This window comes from Lonchura striata, chromosome 2, assembly GCF_046129695.1.
Source record: "Lonchura striata isolate bLonStr1 chromosome 2, bLonStr1.mat, whole genome shotgun sequence".
Classification (NCBI taxonomy): Eukaryota; Metazoa; Chordata; class Aves; order Passeriformes; family Estrildidae; genus Lonchura; species Lonchura striata.
The window spans coordinates 59,450,067-59,468,511 of record NC_134604.1 but is presented as its reverse complement, the minus strand read 5'-3'; the positions used below and the strand labels follow the sequence as shown (position 1 = coordinate 59,468,511).

Below are 18,445 nucleotides of genomic sequence, written 5' to 3'. Positions count from 1 at the left end.
ATAACTAAAAAAATTATTTTCTTTATTTTAGGTGATACTGTCACTATTGGAGATGTGTCATTTAAACTCAAAACACCGAAGAACCCAGAACTTGTTCCACAGAACTACAGTAAGGATCTGCTTTCCTTTTGAAGGAGTTTCAAGGCTTTATTAAAATAATTTCTACTCATTCAGTCATATCACTTACTTTACTAAAATGATCTAAGAAATATATTTGGAAGAAGCATACAATTTGGGGGAGGCTCTCCTTGATTAGTTTATTACTATATCTCTGGTTCAGCCGGTTGTATAGGAATCTTAACTTTGAATGTAACTTGTCCCATTGGTCAACGGGACAATAAGAGAATCATTTATGTATGTTTAATTAGTTGTTTGGTTATAAAAATGTGGCCATTTAGAACTATTATTCAATTGCAATACGATTATAGGTCCTAGGAGTTCTCAGGTGTATGGTGGTTTTTACTATGATATTTAGTATTCCCAGATGATCACATAATTGTTGTCAGCAAACATACAGATCTTTGTGATCCATCAAGTCAACGAGAAGTCAGTTGTATAGTCATGAAAAATGGTGTCAAATGGCAAATACACAGACAACTATACACATTAACAACACACACGCATGTACCTAGAATTGATTCACATTATCTTTTGATACCTTGTTACAGACATCACAGGTTTGCAGCATCCTTATTTCCTGACTTTTCATGGAGACTACATGCTTCTTGAGCTTTTCCTTTTGCACCATGGATCACAAGTGTATCGTGTTTGCATTTTGGTTTTTCTCAGTACACAGGCCAGATGCTTCCTGAAGATCCAAAATGATCAGTTGCCATTTGTTCAGTACTTTCACATTTAGGCTGCTGGATATCCAGAATGCAGGTTAAAAAACATCCACTAACAGTTGATTTTTCCACTCAGATAAATTTAAAGACCAAAACCAATCATGTGTGGCATTCTAAAAGGGAAGTATGATACTACTGCTTACACAGGGGAAAGTACTGAGAACTCCTAATGACTGTCATTGCACAGTTCTATAGGTGGAAATTTGGTGTAATCATTGATTTCAAATGCATTTGCTTTCCAGGATCATGTCTAAATTCATTCCATGACATTTTGAAACAAGAAAACTCCTGGGGTACTGGTCTTCTTGCTTGTTTTGTTTTGTTTATTTTACAGATAATATTAACAATAGATTTGCCACTGCACAGCTGGCAATATAAAAAGTTTATATTGTTTTCTTAGGTAATAGTGCTGCAGTTCATCAGATGGGCTTTAGGTGGTCCTGCTTGAGCAGGAAGTTTGGACAAGCTGGCATCAAGAGGTCCCTTCCAATCTCAACTATTCTGTATTTCTGTGATTCCTGATTTTGTAATAACTAGGATAGTAGACTGTTAATATTGACATACTCAGATAATTGTTTCTTACCTCTATTTTGTCACACAACATTTTGTCTGAAATATTTTCCTTTGGAGAGGTATAGCAGAAATACAGAAACATAGAACAGTTTCAGTTGGAAGGGGACCTTTAAAGGTCATTTAGTCCAACCACCCCTGCAAAGAACAGGGACATCTTCAGCTAGATCAAGTTGTTGAGGGGGCAGTATTAAGGGGAAGATTTTGTTTGGTTTGCCTATTTGACTGGTGTGAAATCTGCCAGTGGTCTGATGGGCAGATCACTGATCTGCATCTGGACTGTGGGCTGATGAAACCTCATAACTCAGTAGGCATCATGCTGTCACTTTCTTACCAGGTGATCTAAGGTACCAAAAATTTCCAGTGCCCCGTGCCAGCCCTTGTTACAGGGTAGCCTATGAGGAAAGGGTTTCTGTTTTAGACTGTAATGACACATCCCATTCCTCCTGAGTTCCCTGGGAATGCAGCCAAACAGTTGAGAAGTGTTGCATAGTATTTGCCGCCGTGCCCGCCTGAAGCCCCCTGGCTTCGCCCGACCAGCTCTGGTGTGGCTGGCTGTGGGGGACACTCCCCTGTGCCTCAGGGAGGTTTGGGGAGCAGCTAGGGCTGAGTGCTGATGCAGTCAGCCCTGGTGTGGAGGAGACATGGCAACAGTCCACGGAAGAAGGAGCGGACTCTCCGTCAGGGTAACAGGCCAGAGTTTATTACAGAGCTCTGGGGAACTCTGCACTCCAGGGGATACAACCAGCGAAGAGCCCCGAACTAGCTCTTGCAGCAACTTATAAAGGGGGTGTAAACAGGGGGAAGGGATCACCCACCAACCAGTAAGGGGATTTGGGGGAGTAGAAGGTGGGGGAACAGACATACACAGAGTCCAGTGGGAAGGTTTGAGGGGGAGACCCCTAGCCCTTGCTCAATCACTCGATGCCCAGGGTAGAAGGTTCTGGAGGAGTGGGATGGGGAGCTGAGTGATGGACAAGGCACCAGGGAGGGGTCAGGGGAATGACTTGGCAGTTTTAGGCTGATGGACATTGAGGAAAGAAGTGGGAAAACCTGGGGCAAACCATTGTGGGGAAACGGGGGTACAAGAAGGAACCATAACAAAACTGGTACAGAAACTTAAAACCATAAAAATACAATACAATAAGTGTTATTATTTTTTACAGCTCCTTAAATAATAGATTATTGCTTTTCACCATTTTTTTGTATGCTTCTTCTCTCATTTTGATCATCAAGGACATCAGTTGTCTATGCTAACCCATTTCACTTACTTAAAATTTTGGTAGATTGATTTGCTTTCTCATTTTCTATGCTGTACCAAATGTGTAAATTATAACAATGCTTTACCACATTTAACTACTTAACAATGCTTTTTCACTATTACATATTTTGTTCAATCTGTACATTTCAGCAAGTTAAATGTTAGCGCTAAGTTATTCTAACAGAATCTCTTTTAGTTCTTTGGACTGAGAAGGTAAGAGAATTATGAAAGCATTTGGTAGAATCAAAAGAGAGATTTTTCTATTTAATGACTATAAGAAGGAAAAAGTGGTGAAAAATTGATAGTGAAAAAGTTATTAAGCATGGAACTGTTCAGAATAATGAGATCCTTGCTAAAATCTGATACTATGTAATAATAATGTTATTGTTAATTATTGTTAATAACACAAATCTGATACCAAGTAACAGTAACACTTATTAGAACATATATATTAGTAGTAGTTTCTCTCTTTTAAATTTTTTTTTTTTAATAATCATGACTGAAGGGAGCCTGTGTCATGCTTGGGATACTGTTGTTCATCAGTAGTCATGTATTGTAAGTAGGCTTACTTAAGGTACAAAATTTTTGCTTGTAAATCTAAGTATCAAATGTGTTAAAATTAAGTAAGGTTGAATACTGAGGTATTTCATAGCAGAAAATCTATTTCAAATACTTGAGTGCAGTTTCTTTGTATATTTAAAATTAGGATTTTTTTTTTAAGCCTTAGTGTTTAAGTTCTTTGGTTATCTTACTATGGAGAACAAAGATATATTCCTGTAGTGAAGTTAAGTATATTGTATTGACTCCATATTGATTGTCATCTTGTGATATATTTAGCCAGTGTATATGCATTACTTAACAGCTTATTTTCTTCTTTTAAGAGTATTTCTCTTTTGCTGGGTGAATGACTGCTGTAGATACAAGTTGTTTTGGTGTAAACCAAATGGAAGTAATTGCATGTTTATACTAATTTATAAACTAAAATATCATATGTTTTGAAAATTCTTTTTAGTAGTTAATATTAAATTTAAATTTAAAATGTACTTACCTGATTTCTTTTAAACTAAGACTAGAAATAATTAGATAATTTGCTTAAGTGGGAAATATCCCTGAGAAGGTCTCTGACATTGTAATGTTTGTAGTGGAGTAAAAGCTAGCAGGAAGGAATTGAAGCCATTGCATGATACTCTTTTCTATCTCATCATTTGTGTGAAGTACGTTTCTGCTTTTGTTCTTCTGCCAGATAAAAGCCTTGTTAAAACACGGTGATGTTGAAAGTGCATATTTGTAATTTGCAGCAAATTTTTGATATATTTTAACATATGGTAAACACATCATTGGTTTCTAGGCTCAAAAATAGCCTTAAAGAACTGAAAAAAATCATAATGCAGTAAAGAATGTAAATGTATTAAGTACCTACCAAACTTTTCATTTGTTATTTTGTCCCATAATTGATACCAAAATATTTCTTTGTGGCACCAAATTAGACTGATTTTTAACTTCTGTATTGAACCTTATTGCATTTTGCAGAAATGGATAGGATTGGCATTGCTGCTTGCCCTATGTTTCCACGCCTTTGCTTTTCAGGTTTTTTGCTAGGTCCCTAGCAAGTTCTCTATTAAATGCTCCATTTTGTGTGCTAATGTGAAATATTAATTTGTTTTGCTGTTGTTGGCAAATGGCTTTTTCTTGGAAGGCAATAATTAAAGGTACATAAAATCTGAGTTCTTTTTGTAAGTGACAAGTAAAAATGAGTCATGCACAGGGGAATTTTATTAATGGGATTTCTGTCATAACTGTGCCTGACACATTCTACAAAGAGAGCACTTATTTTTGCACTGCTTGTTCTTTTATCAGTAAAAATAAGCTCTACATTTTAAGTCTCACCATGTCTGAAAGCATGATTGTTTCTTTAATTATACTTTGGAGAAACTTTTTATGACTTTCTGTGATAGTTTAGATCTAATATTGAATTGCAAGAATGCACTCTTTTTTTTTTTTTTTTTTTTTTTTTTTTTTTTTTTGGGGGGGGGGGTGTGGTTCATGGCAGTGTACAGTTTTCCTTAATGGTTTCTGGAAATGTTATGAAAATGACAATGTACTTGACATTTTAGCTGTTTATTAATCTTGAAAAAATGATTCCTAACACAGCTCTTCCAGGACATTTTGTTCAATGATGGCAAATCCTCATTAGGGCAGGAAAATGGATGGTCTTTTGCAACAGGACTTCGCTGCTCTGTGAAGGTGCAAGTGCATTTGAGAGAGTTTCCATGCAACTGCATTGAATTGTGGAAGATTAATTTCAAACAGTATCATTTTTGCCAGATGACCTCAATCTGAGCAAACCCGCAGTGTGTCAGAAGTGATATGTGTGTGTACAAGGAATTAAGTGATGAATTTTGTTAGGGTTTTGGGTTTTTTTTTCAGTTGAAATATATGAAACACTAATTATTGTGAGGAATTCAAACAGAATGCTTGTGCATGTAATAATCTCTGTCCTCACAGGATCGTATGTGCCACATATTGAAGCTGGGACTGGTGTTTGTTCAGTTTTTGCTCTAAGTAGGCTCAGATTTTCACTGAAGTGTGTGCTCATTCTTTTTTGTGTTAACTTTACATCTGAGTGTCAGAGTGCAACACTTTCTGGAGACAGTTTGTATTGCAGGATGACTGTAATTTCACGCTAGCAAACACTTCATTCATTACATTTCTTAGTTCCTAGCCTCAGGGAAGGTGTCTGCTGTCAATGATGATGATTATTTCTACAGTTTGAGTTTTCATGTGGGCTTTCAACTGTTCTGCTGTTTGGGTGTTACTACCCCATCCAGAATCTGAAATAGTGAGCTTTTTGTCAGTGGAGCTCTGGACATTTTACATTGTTATCTCTATTTGTCTGTACTGAAAGTGAGGCACAGGAATACATGGAGACATGGAAACCTACAGAGAAGGTCTAGATGGAGCTCAGGGAGTTGTCTGCACTGTTCCTTGTGCTTCAAAGCTAGGCTAGCTGAATCCAAACCACTTCTGAGAGATGTTTGTCCTCCTTGTTATTAAAATGTGCTTATGATACAGATTTCAGAACTTCTCTGTGTGCTTTGCTCCAGCAATTAAGGATTCTTTTGTGACAAAAGTTTGTTGAAATGCTTCATTTAAGTTTTTTTGGGCACACTTTTAGTTGTAGGGGCTTATTCTACCCAGCATAGCCTTGATGCAGAGAACTTTTTTTCTTCATGGTGGTTCTGTCTTGTATATTGGAAAACAGTTGTTTCTTTTCTAGACTCAATTGAAATATCTCATGATAATTTTTCTTGGTTTTTATCCTAGATTCTCTCATACTTTTTGGTGCTGTTGTGCTCAAAAGCAGACACACTATGTCCCTCCAGTTGGGGTCTGAGCTATGGATAACTGCTCTGATTATGTATTTTTCTGAGTAGTACATCCAGCTAGGAATAGTTTCACTTATTCCATGTTTGTGTCACAGGGAGAAACTTAGTCTTCAGAATCCCATTCAGCGTTTCTTCCAGAAAGCTATTTGGTTTTACATGTTTCCTTTATATCTTTCAATTTCTATTCACATGGAGAATATGATTTATCTGTGTAGAACAGCTTCCTGTGAAGTAATCAACTCAGAGGAATTGATAAATTAGTTTACAGTCTCATACAAGAAGTAACTTCTCCCTTTCTAAACTCCTGCAAAAACTTGCAACTTGTTTCCTTAACACTGCAAGACCAAAAATTTTTGGAATGAAGAGTGCTCCCATGGAAAATTTATGAGGAAAAATAGTATTTGAGTGAAAACTGTCTGTGATGTAACCACATTATGAGACTGAAAACTCTTTGGGTTCTGAGCATAAAATGGGAAGAACAGCAATGTTTTATTTGCTAAATGGCAGCAGCGAAAAGTAGACCACATAGCAGTGCCTCCCTCTCTACCTTGGCCATGCTGACTCCTTCATCCTGTCCTGCCCAGCTCATTCTCTTTATTCATTGTCCCCTAGCTGGACAAGCTGTGAAGTAAGTCTCAGTGAGCTCATTTAAAAAGTAAAATCAAAATTCCCCTTTTGAAATGTACTTACCTTTTTAGAAAAAGACCTCCTTCCTTGTCCCTTCTCCCTTAGCTGTATTTTACAGCTGCTGCTCCCTGTGTTGGATGTACAGCCATGGACCCCTTGGTATTCAGATGGGAGGGACATCTTGTTCCTGTCATTAATTTTTAGCTCTCCTGAAACAAGGAGCCATTTTCAGACTTGGAGCATGCCTTGTAGTTAAAGTTCAGGGTATGCAGAGGTCTTTTTTATTCTGCTGAAATGATGTATATTGGTATTTTCAAAGTGCCTGTTGGTTATTATGTGATTGACCAGAGTCATACAGGGACAGGAGTTCTGCTGTATTTTGTTCCACATCTGGAATAGGTATTCTTGGGAATCAAGTTTACCTAACTGTCTGAACAGTGGGAATAGTTACACATCTCCTTCATTTATGAGATTTCTTTTGTAGGTGGGACACAAGGACTTGCCAGCAGATAATGTCTGGTATTGCAAATGAATCTTACAGCTTCAGTGAGTGTGCCAAGAATTCAAGTATGAGTGAACTGGAATATTTCTGAGGCTAGCACATCCATTTCAGTCTTGGCTTTATCAAAAGCTGATTTGTGGATCAAACAAGAGCAACTGCTGCGTTTGGTTCAAAATCTGTCTAAAACCTTTTCTTCTTTTCTTTTTTTGGGATTTCTCTGTTCAGCTTCAGCTGCTCACTTTATTGAATGTTTGTGCAGATTCTGTTAGGTGCAGATTCTGCTTCTCACCTATTATGAATCAATAGAATGCAATTTCTTTTGCTGTCTGTCCTTGGTACGTAGGAATAGCAAATTGTAGCGCCAAGTACTCTCCTGCATGTGCCAGATGGTGTCTTAGAGAACACAATGCAGAGGCTTGCTATGCACCATCCTGCAGATTAAGAATATAGGGCCTACTATTTAACCACTGCAAATCAGCAGAGTAATACTAAACAGATTGTGCAATCCCAATTTGCATTAGATGCTATCTGACTCATCAGGTAATTAATAGAAATTGTAATATACTTGCTGATGCTTTCCTCAGTGAATTTGCCTTACCTTCTAAAAATGTCATAGAAAATTATTGTATGGTACTTGTGGTAAAGTTGATACACATCTCTTAAATAGAGAGGGTGATTTTTCAAGTCATATTAGAGAAAACCTAAAAGCCTTGTAATGCAGAGAACACAATACAAGTAGTCCAAAATTATATAAATTATATACAAGATGCTGTGTATGCACATCTGAGGTTGCTTTTGAAAAGCATACTGTGCTTTGGAAACTGCAGCACAGACTGCATGTACAAGAAAATTGTAAAATTTTAAAAAGACAGCTGGGAAGGTGAAGTAGGTTTAGTATCCCAACAATGTACAGATATTACATGTTAGAACCGAAGGAACTGGCAAGTGGAAGCTGCTGTCTTGACAGTTGACTGTAGGGAATGCTAGCTTGGAATTGTTGGCATCATTTGTAGCAGGCTTTCTTTGAGTGAGTTTGCAGATGTCAGTGTGCTACTTTGTGATTGAAAACATGTATTATTATTGATCTAGCTGTAATCTGTTTGTGAGGGGAATGATGTGAATGGGGAAGCAAGGAAGCCTTTTTCTATGAAACATATCAATAAGGAATTGTCTTTTGTGACCTTTTCTCAAAAAAAGCAGGATATTGTCAGACAGTAAGTTGTGTTTTTTGTATTGCTATTGCAGAGTACATTTGGACTGTTTAAATACAATGATAATATAAGTGCCCTTAAACTCCGTAATGTTTTTCATGGGAATCATGTTCTAAGATTTTACTTTTTTTTTGAATGCTGTACACTCATGTTCTCTTTTCATTATAGTTTTTCTTGCAGATGCTGCTGAACATTCTAAAGTTCTGTTGCTATTTATGGTACTGTTTTGAAGTGTGAGCCAAGTTTTTTCTTGAGACTATCCTAAAAATGAAAAAGATAGCTACAGATATTAATGAGAATTATGCCAGAGGTATTTGTAGTCAGATTGTGTCAAAGCTGGTTTTGCTGTGCTTCTAGTGCATAAATTTTGACATGAAAGAGTTCCAAGCTTCTTTTTCCATTGCAAGCAAAGTATTTTTCTTCTTTTGAACCTAGCTATTGTGGAAATACACTAGAAGCACATTGGCTTCATCCAGGTAGAAGTAATAATGAATGTGAGGTCTATCCTAAAATTTTAATTGTACCTTTAAGATAAAACATCTTTGTGAAATGCTTTTCAAATTTCCATACCTGTCCAGTAGCAAAGTTTGGACACAACAGTTATTCTGGTGTGATGTATTACCCTTTATTTCCCAAAGAATATATCTAGTAGGAACTTCCATAATTTCCTTGAAAATCTTGTAGAAAGGAGCATGCTATTCCCTGTGAAGAACTGATTTGCACTTGCCCCAGCTGTGTGTGGTACAATGTGCATTGCTTTTGTAATACAATACTTCAGCAAGTAAGAAGAAAACATTTTACATTCACATGGTCTCACCACATCATATATAAAAGCTAATGCTGGACACACTAATGACAGTTGTTCAGAAAACAAAACTAGAAAATAAGGCAAACCTGAAATGTTTTTTTTACAATTAATCTGATAATCCTAATGCATAGATTGCTCACCTGCATGTGTATGCTCTTTCTGTTCACATTGGTAGTAAGGATATTGTAAATTTCTCTGAAAGTAGATGATTTCAAATGGATTCCCTGAGTGCCAGACCAAAGACCAAAACCTACAGTTAGTTTTTGTTAAAATTTTCCTTAATCTCCCATACACTTGAAGAATCTTCCTTGATTCTTACACAGTCATTTAATCCTGTTTCTATGGTCTTACAAAAATGGGTATTAATTTTGGTTTGCAAAGGTTCAGCAGTGAACTGAGCTCCTTCAGAACTGAGTGACACTATTGCCTTCTGTCCTTAACTCTGCCCTGCACATACTGGTTCCCCTGTATCAGATGTAACACCACGGCTTGTTTTTGTAAATGTTGGCTTTTAATTGCACCCAGTTATCACACTGAAAAAAGGCGGATTACCAAGTATTAGTTTGGAGATTTCATGGCCTCCTTTCTTACTGCACTTCAGCATCCCAATTACTGCCCTTGAGCCTCCAGCTTCAAACCTCATCATTAGTCTTGTCAGACTGTTCTGAAAGCAGCCATACACACCCATGCATACATAAATCCCCCTCCCAACTTGCTTATATTCCCCTTCTCCTCCTGCACTAGTGCTTTTTGCTTGTGGATGATAACGAGCCAGGCTTTGCTGGGAGAGTATGTGAAGGACTTTTCTGGGGATAGGAAGATGTATGGCAATGAGTGTGATGTATGCCTCCTGCAGTGTGCTGTTTCTGCATGATGTTTTCCAGTGCTGCCAACATTTGTATGCATGTGGTAAAAGTTTTAGTTTAATTATCATCAGGTTATTGATTTTTAAATTAATGCATATGATATTTCTTAATAGAAGTAAGTAGATCTGCTTTGATTTGGTTTTTTTCAATTTGGTATTTTCAATTGTGATTTTGTATGGTATAAATGTAGTGACAGGGCAAAGTTTGGGTTTCCTTGATAATTTTATTCTGTGGTTTATTGTGTCAAGATATAAACAAGAATACAGTTGTCTTTTAAAAAAGTAACAAATTAAGTTTGTTCCTGAACACTAATCTTAGTCTGGTGCAATTGGAGTTTTTTGTGTTTATTTGAGCTTCAGAGTTCACAGAAGCATTGGGATATAGGCTGGGTAAATATTTTACAAATTATATTTTGTAAATATATTGTGTAAATGTATAATGTATTTATATTATATTAACTGATGCTGGGGAGTCCACTCAACTTTGAGTAATAAAAACAATTTTTATGTTGCTCAGTTTAATGTGAAATACAAATTCACAACTTTTTTTCTGGTTTATGTTTGTTGTTTTTTTGAAGGATGAAATTAAGCAGAGAAAAAAGCAATGGGTAAGATAGATGTATCAACTTTTATATGTAAGTTAAGTGGTCTAATATAAACCCTGTGTGGAATTCTCTGCTTTTCAGCTGTCCAGATTAGGGCAGTATGGCTTTATGTATTTTAATTGTGGAGATAAGCCCAAAGCAAGTGTTGAATGGCCAGGTATCTAACACTTCAAACTTTAATAATGTGTTTTTATCTTTGTGTTTCAAAGTGACAGAGTCTCTGGCCCAGTCTGTAGTCCACCATTTAAGATGGATAATGCAGAAAGATCTTCTTGGCCAAGATGTCTTTCTTATTGGGCCTCCTGGGCCTCTCCGGAGATCTATTGCCATGCAGTATCTGGTGAGTATGTTGGTTTAAATGTGTTGGAGACACAATTATTAATGTCAGTCATTCTTATACTGGACAAATGGTAAAAGGTAGTCCTAGAAAATCTTACAGCAAGCTACTTGGGAATTAAATAAGTTTTTTCATAAACGTGCTTTCCAAAGCTCAGTTTTTGTTATAGACAAATAGAAAGTACAGACATTTTAATACATGTTTTTCTGCTTAAACTCCAGAGGGAAAAAAAAAAAAAAAAGAGTTGGAAAACTGTGTTACCATATGCTATCACAAATGGAGAAACAGTTTGTTCTCGGCATTATGTATGTTAGAAGATTAAGATATCTGCCTTGTGCTACAGACAACAAATCGTTTTTGCTTCATTACATCAAAAAAGAAATGAAGGAAAGGATTTGGGAGAGAAGTGTTCTGAGTAACATTTGGGAACAGTTATTCTGAGTGTTTAGAAAGAGTAGATGCGTGTATGATCCTCTCTTGGAATGTGGGAAGGACGTGCCTACAGCCATCTGCATGAACCATGGCAGCACTATGTACAAAATTTCACATTTAAAAAGTCAGTGCCCTTAAATGATCAGGAGGAGGGGGATGTCTGCCCCAGAAAGTGATGTGGGTAGGACCAGGTCTGCCATGAGCTGTATCTGGAATCTGGTTGAGCAGTGGGATCACAAATGGAGGTGTAATAAAACTTTTCATAAAGATCAGACATTCCTTTAAAAATCAAAAGATACTAATTCAAAGGCTAGCTCCCTGAGGTAAAGCATAGGGGAGAAAGCTACAAGATTCTGAACTTTGTAAAGGAGAGAAAAGATTTTTTAATTCAGCAAACCAGATGTGTTACTTGACAGTTTGATGCAGTCCATAAAATAAACGATAAGAGTTTGGTATAACCTAAAAAGAGGACTTGGAAAAAGACCTGATATCCAGGCATAGGATATAGAATGTGTTTTGCTATTTATGCCAGACTGTATGCACTTGAGATCTATTAGAAAGACTGCAGCTTACTGATTCAATGCCAAACCAAAAAAATTATGTGAAGGCTGGTCTTTCCATGTAAGCTGATACATGCTGTAATGACTTTAATGAAAATATATAAGCCTCGAAAACTCTATTTGCTATTGCTGAAAGCTACTATGCATTCCTACACAGGGCTAATTGTTTAAAACCACTCTTTTTTCCCTCTTTAATGAAAAGAAAGTACATAAACATAAACAAATTGGTGACTTTGTAACCCAATAAGCACTGCAAAAGTAGAAAGAAAATAGTTTTATTTGGGTTTTATATATTTGCTTTATTTTTTCATTCAACTAGTAGTTGTATGAAAGTAGTAGTAGTTGTACTAGTAGTCGTAGTTGAAAGCTGCCTGTTAACAGAGGTCTGTTAAATCACATACATCTTTAATTGAAGAATAAAGGCTAAGAGCATTTCATTATGAATCTGTTTCCTAAGCAGAATGCATAATAAACCAGATATGGAAGTAGCAGAAATATGTATTATAAATACAGGGGAGAATTGTTTTTATTTCCTTTAAGACAGCGAATTCTAAGTATATATCATATTGAATCAAAATAAGAAAATCAATAACCCAAAGGTTCTCTTTTTTTAAATAGCCTATAGTTTTACAGATGCAGAGTGCATCTCATGACAGCCAAGGAAGAGAAGATAAGAGTAATATAGTTCATCAGTATAGTGGCAGAGAATGTGCAGGTAATAATCACAACTGCATCACACTAGAAGTGTTACTGTACTGTGGGAGTTGAACATTTCAATCTTTTACTGAAAACTTCTGATTTTTATTTGTGATTTGTAGATCCTGGCTATTTTTCAGAGCCTGGAACCAGAAGATTAACCTACAGGATGTTACAGATGATCAATGGAAAGAATATATAGCTCTTCTAGAGTAGGTTTGGGGAAAATAAAAGTTTATTGAGCAGAAATTCAAACCATTTTGTTTGAGGCAGAACATGCTGTTAACATTTTAAAAATAAGAGATATTTGATTTTGTTCAGAGTTATTTCAGATCATTGTGCTGCTGCCTAGAGCTTTTTTGTACAATTATACCATTAGGTGTATTCTTAAAGTTCAGTCACTCGGATTATAGTGTTATTTTTGCAATAACTTTAGGCTGTTGTCCTCAGGAGCTGACAAAGCGGGAGGTTGAATATATTGCACTATCGAGGGACACCACAGAAACTGACCTCAAACAGCGACGAGAGATCCGGGATGGCAGTGCTTTTTATCTTGACCAGGCAAGTTGCAGTCACACATCACCTAGTAATTATTCACAAGTAGTTTGAAGAAGTCATGGTTAATCTAATGAAAAATCAGTATGTGGATTAATATGTTTCTAATCCAAGTAGAAAGTTCTTGCACAATGATCACGTGATTATCATAAATGTTATCTTTACCCAAATCTAAGATTACTGTCTTTTAAGAGTACTACAGGTTGGTTTAGACAGACCATTTTTGATAAGAGTAAGGTCCATTCTGTGCAAGTTAGATAAGCACTACCCTTGCTATGTCTCTTCCTCAAATTTGCGTCACATCAGGTGTATTCCTGAAATTAAACTTCTGAACTAGTTTAATTGTAAAAGCATCTAGTTCATGGTTTTTATGACTGTTCTGTGTTGTGAGACCCAAGCACAGTAAAGGGAGACAATTGGGAGATTTGATCTGAAACCTCACTGCTGATCTGGAATAAAATAATGATTTAAACATTCCTGCCCTTGGTATTGCCCCAGACCAGTAGCTGATTTGTCACAGCCATGGACTGACTTGGGTTAGGTAAGATTTCTCTTCATAAGGTATCAGGGGCATGTTTCCTTTCTGATTATGCAGGTAAAATACACACATCATGAGAAATGTTTGTTTTCCTAGATACCTAAATTTTTTATGGAAGTTAGGTTTCTGGTTAGATAGGATGGGTGAGTTCCCGTGGTGTAGTATGAACTTAAAGAGTTTTTGGTTGGTTATGCGATAGAGGTAGGTGATATCACCATCATGCAGGTGTTTTGTGAAAGAAAACCAGAAAGCTTTTTTCTCTCTTTTAAAGAAGCGTTTTCCTTCCTTTTTTTTTTTTTCTTAAATTCCCAGTGATCTCTTCTTCAGCTCCCAAACTTTCAAGAAACCTTTAAGTAGATTTTCTTGAAACCACAACAAATGGCTTTGAGCAGTGGAAGATCCTCAGAATGAAGAGTTAACAATTAATCAAGATGTATTTTATTTCAGTTACTTCTAGGACTTCAAATTAATTCATGTTTAACTGGAAATGCAAGGATTACACAATAGGAGATAATTGAAGCACTGTACTGTGTAATAGGGCTGTAAATGGCTTCTCATTTACCAGAGGATAAGATAACACTTGTGGAGGTTGTGGGATTAACTCATGGACTAATGTCAGCTCCACACCTGTCTGCTGTTATGGGCAGCCTTATCCTCACACTTGGTACAGGATAGTCAAGGTAATTGACCTATGGTGCAATAGCATTAATTAACTAACATTTGTAAGAGCCATTGTGTCAAGGACTGTAAGAAGCTCACTGAGATGTGCGATGGTCTATTACTGCTGTATTTGTCTGTAGACCTTGATCCCCCTGTGAGGCAGCCTCACTTCAAATAATCTATTTTGAGTCATCTCATATCAGCATGAATGCTCTGGGAAGATTTGCTTCTTAAGATCAAGGTCTAAGATGACTACCTTCCTCAGTGAGTTAGAAATTTTCAGTTGAAAAGTTTTTGCCAGAATCCAGCGCAGCATTACTTCAGACCAAGACTTCACTTTAGCAAGATACCAAAGTACTAAAATCTGTCGGAATCCGTTGCATCTTTCCTGAACTCCTTTTTTATTTTTACTTGTATTTTTAACCAATGTATGTTTAAGCTTTGAATGGAACTTAGGAAAAATACATACTTGGTATTTAGATGAACACTTTTAAAATACTGGAAATATGAAGAATTAATCTCATAGATAGTGAACCAGCTGAAGTTTTCTCATCCTGCATTTTAGTTAGACGAATAAAATATGGTACATCGTTTAGAACTATCATAGCTCTAGTTATTCCATTCTATTATTGAGCTGTAAGTTTTACGGATTACACCGGTACCTGAATTTCAATGAGTTAATTTAATGATTTTGAGGTTTGCAGATGCTGTACTAAATCAGAGCATTACAGAAGCCAGACACTACTCTTCTTTAAACTACAAACCATTAACTGAGAAAGGTATCAGTAGGAAGCCCTAATAAAATATTCCCAAAAGAGCTTGGATTGCTCCAGCTGGCATAGCTGAGACAAAGAGAAGGTGAATTCATGTGAGGGACCGAAGATAGTAGACTCTGCTTTTCAGATTGTTGTACCATTTCCTTTCCTGTAGAATATCATGCTTGCTCGTCATGTCACCCAAGAGAAGACAGCAGAGTTTGCAGGTCTGGTTTCCAGGACATCCTGTGTCTGAATTCTACAGGTTCAATAAAACTGATCTGTTGTTTAAGATATATGAGCCTCTTTATAAGCAAGTCATAATATAGTAATGTAGTTATTTTACACTTTGAATAATAGCATACTATAACAAACTTGGCATCTTGTGATCAGAAAGAACTTTAATGTAGTGGCTCATCAGGTTTGCAGACACAGAAAGGTTTGCAAAGTTATCTCTGAGTGACTATTAAGATGTTGTAGTTGTTTGTAGCTCCACACTTAATAGTGACAGATTCAATGCTCTAAATTATTATCTCAGAGGTTTCAAAACATCTGCTATATTTTAAAATGAAGTTACAGAATATGATTGCAGATAATTAAAATATATTTGAGAGGCAGCTATTTGGAAGTAGTTGTTGAAATTCCATCTTGATATATATATTGAAAAGCCAGCATATCAAATATTCTTGCATATCAGCATTTTTAGGACTAGAGTGAATCAAGTGGGAGAGTTGGAGTTAGGTAGTTAGAAGAGATATCTGATGAAGGATGAAAAAAAAGGGTTTATTTACCTCAGAAATAGGTCATTAAAATAAAGGTAAATATTGAATTGTCAAATTCACAGACAATTAAAATAATGTAAAATAAAGAAATTCTGATGGGGTAATGGCAAATTATTTGTTTTAATTCATGTACTGACAGCAGAAAATTCTGTTTGCTTGTCTTTACTTTGGGCCACTAATTTTGGCTTTCAGCTGTTAATTCACTGTTAAAAGCCTCAAAATTGTCATTATTGCTGTTACTGAGCTAATTAAGTAACCTATTGGTTTTATTCTTTAATTTCTTGCATGGGTTAATTATATTGTATATCAAGTAATTAGAATTACTTTGTATTACATTAAGTATTCAAATGGCATCTTCCGATTTTACTTTTATTGATAGAAGACATGTCATGCAAAGTGGTTTTCTGCTTCTATAACTCTGACAGTTAAGCTGTCAACTTCATTGAACCAGTAAGATGATTCTAATAGCCTATTGTATTTCCAAAAATTAGGGAATTAGATTTGATTTTTTCTCTTTTTTTCCCCATTTCCATATAGTTTTGCTTTTTATTTTGTATGTACAGCTACATAAGTCACATCTCTGGTTTAAATTCTTATTACTATAGCCTCTTACATTAATAATTATTACACCTAAGGAAATCCTACATTTTTTAAATGTAGAAGTTGAATTTGGGAGAGTGGCTAATCCACTTTGTTAGTGCTTGAGAGGTGTGTTGCTCCAGGATTGTATTGCAAACTACTTTGTCCAGAATGCCTGTTTTTGTTTACCCTTTGTCTTACAGCATTTAGATTAAATGTACCAAATTGGACTCTTGTTTTTCAGTGCCTTTGACCTATGTGAGCTTACTTGTTTTGATACAATACTTTTACATCCCTAACTGCATCAGCATCCTAAGTTATACAATGGCAAAATGTAAAATTGATTGTCAAGATATGAGAAGAATAATTTCCTGACATGTCTTGAAACACTTCATGTAGTAAACAATTAAACACCCAGAGTGACATAAATGACAATTTAAACTATACTGTCTGTAAAATGAACGTAACATGAAATCCCCTGGAGCAGCATTACCCAGTCTGGAGTTTGGCTTCTTTTAATCAAAGCAGATTTAAAAGGGAATTGTAAAATAAGATGTGAGATTAATGGAATGAAATTATAATAATATTGGAGAGTGAGACTGATTAGAGAGTGTGTGGGTATACACATATGTATGTATGTTTGTGTATGCAGATAAAAAACTTTCTACATTTTCTTAAAAAGATGTGTAAGAATGATTCACCTTTTAACAAAAATTAACCACTGAGTGAAAATTGTGTGATTCTGTGATTTATTAACTTACTGCCTTGGAGGTGACAGTGGTTTTTTGATCTGCTGAGAAGTTAGCCACAGCCACATTGTTGCAAAGTATAATTTCATGGACTGGCTAACACTGCAGTATCTGTGTACCTAGAAAAAGAAGTAAGATAGTGAAGTCTGAAGAAAGAAGAGACAAGCAATGCACTCCAGAAGTGTGAATGTTCCTATTAATTTTCTTAGTTTCTCCTACATTGGAGACAAAGAGGGAAATATTAGGTAGAAATCAACAGTATTTGGATGAAATTAATCTTTGTTGATGTTGACATAATGTATCTTTTATCTAAAAGAAAAATTGCATGGTAAAGAGCTCTGTATGGTAGCCTTTTAACTTGTAGAAGTAATTTTGGTATAATTATTTGCAATACTTCATGTTTCTTAAAGTGTCAGCATTCAACTAGATTTGTTAGTCTAGCAGTTCAGACTCTAGTATCTTGTTTTGATGTACAAGGCATATAGATGAATGTCTGTGATGTAATGTGAGGAAAATTAGGATCATGTATTTATAATTCCTTATAAGAAGTGTAAGATACTTTTTTCTTATGCTCATATTTGTTACATGTATATTCCACTTCGTTTTCAGCTGTTATTTCCTCCTATGGGGAAAGGAGCAATGCTTTATAATATGTGGGATCATAATATCCATAGGCAATATGGACTTGATGGATGGTGCTCTGAGTCAAAATGATTTAAGAGTAATAATTAACTTTATGTTCTTTAGATATCTGTCAAGTATTTAATCTTCTTTTTATTTCACTGCTTATCAGGAAGAAAAATTTAAATTGTCCTCCTCCCTTATTCCTGTACAGAAGATAAACCTTGCCGAGTTATATTTCTTTGTAGATATTTTTACTAATAAATCTCTTTAGAACCTCAGTTTGCCTTCTGCTAGGCCTGGTTTCTCGCCATGAGGCAAAATGTTTTGCTTACCTGATGTAACTGTGCTCTCATACTAAGATACTTGCTGTAAAGCAGCTAAAATAGTTGGACCCTGCCAAGGCAGGGATGTAATTTCTTGTTAATACAGTTTGTTGCAAAAACACCTAACTGTCATGTTAGGGTAAGGGGTAATGGAATTAAAACCAGATCTCTTGAC

The 18,445-nt window shown here is 35.9% G+C and overlaps 1 protein-coding gene across 1 annotated transcript in view; it reads left to right on the top strand.

The window, feature by feature from the left end:
* Positions 1-18,445, top strand: part of VWA8 (von Willebrand factor A domain containing 8) — a 184,539-nt gene that overhangs the window by 13,666 nt on the left and 152,428 nt on the right. Inside the window, exons 2-4 of the mRNA XM_021530815.3 lie at positions 32-109; positions 10,890-11,020; positions 13,156-13,266. Coding sequence (XP_021386490.3) covers position 109; positions 10,890-11,020; positions 13,156-13,266 — 243 coding nt within the window. The 5' untranslated portion in view covers positions 32-108. The remainder of the gene's footprint in view (positions 1-31; positions 110-10,889; positions 11,021-13,155; positions 13,267-18,445) is intronic.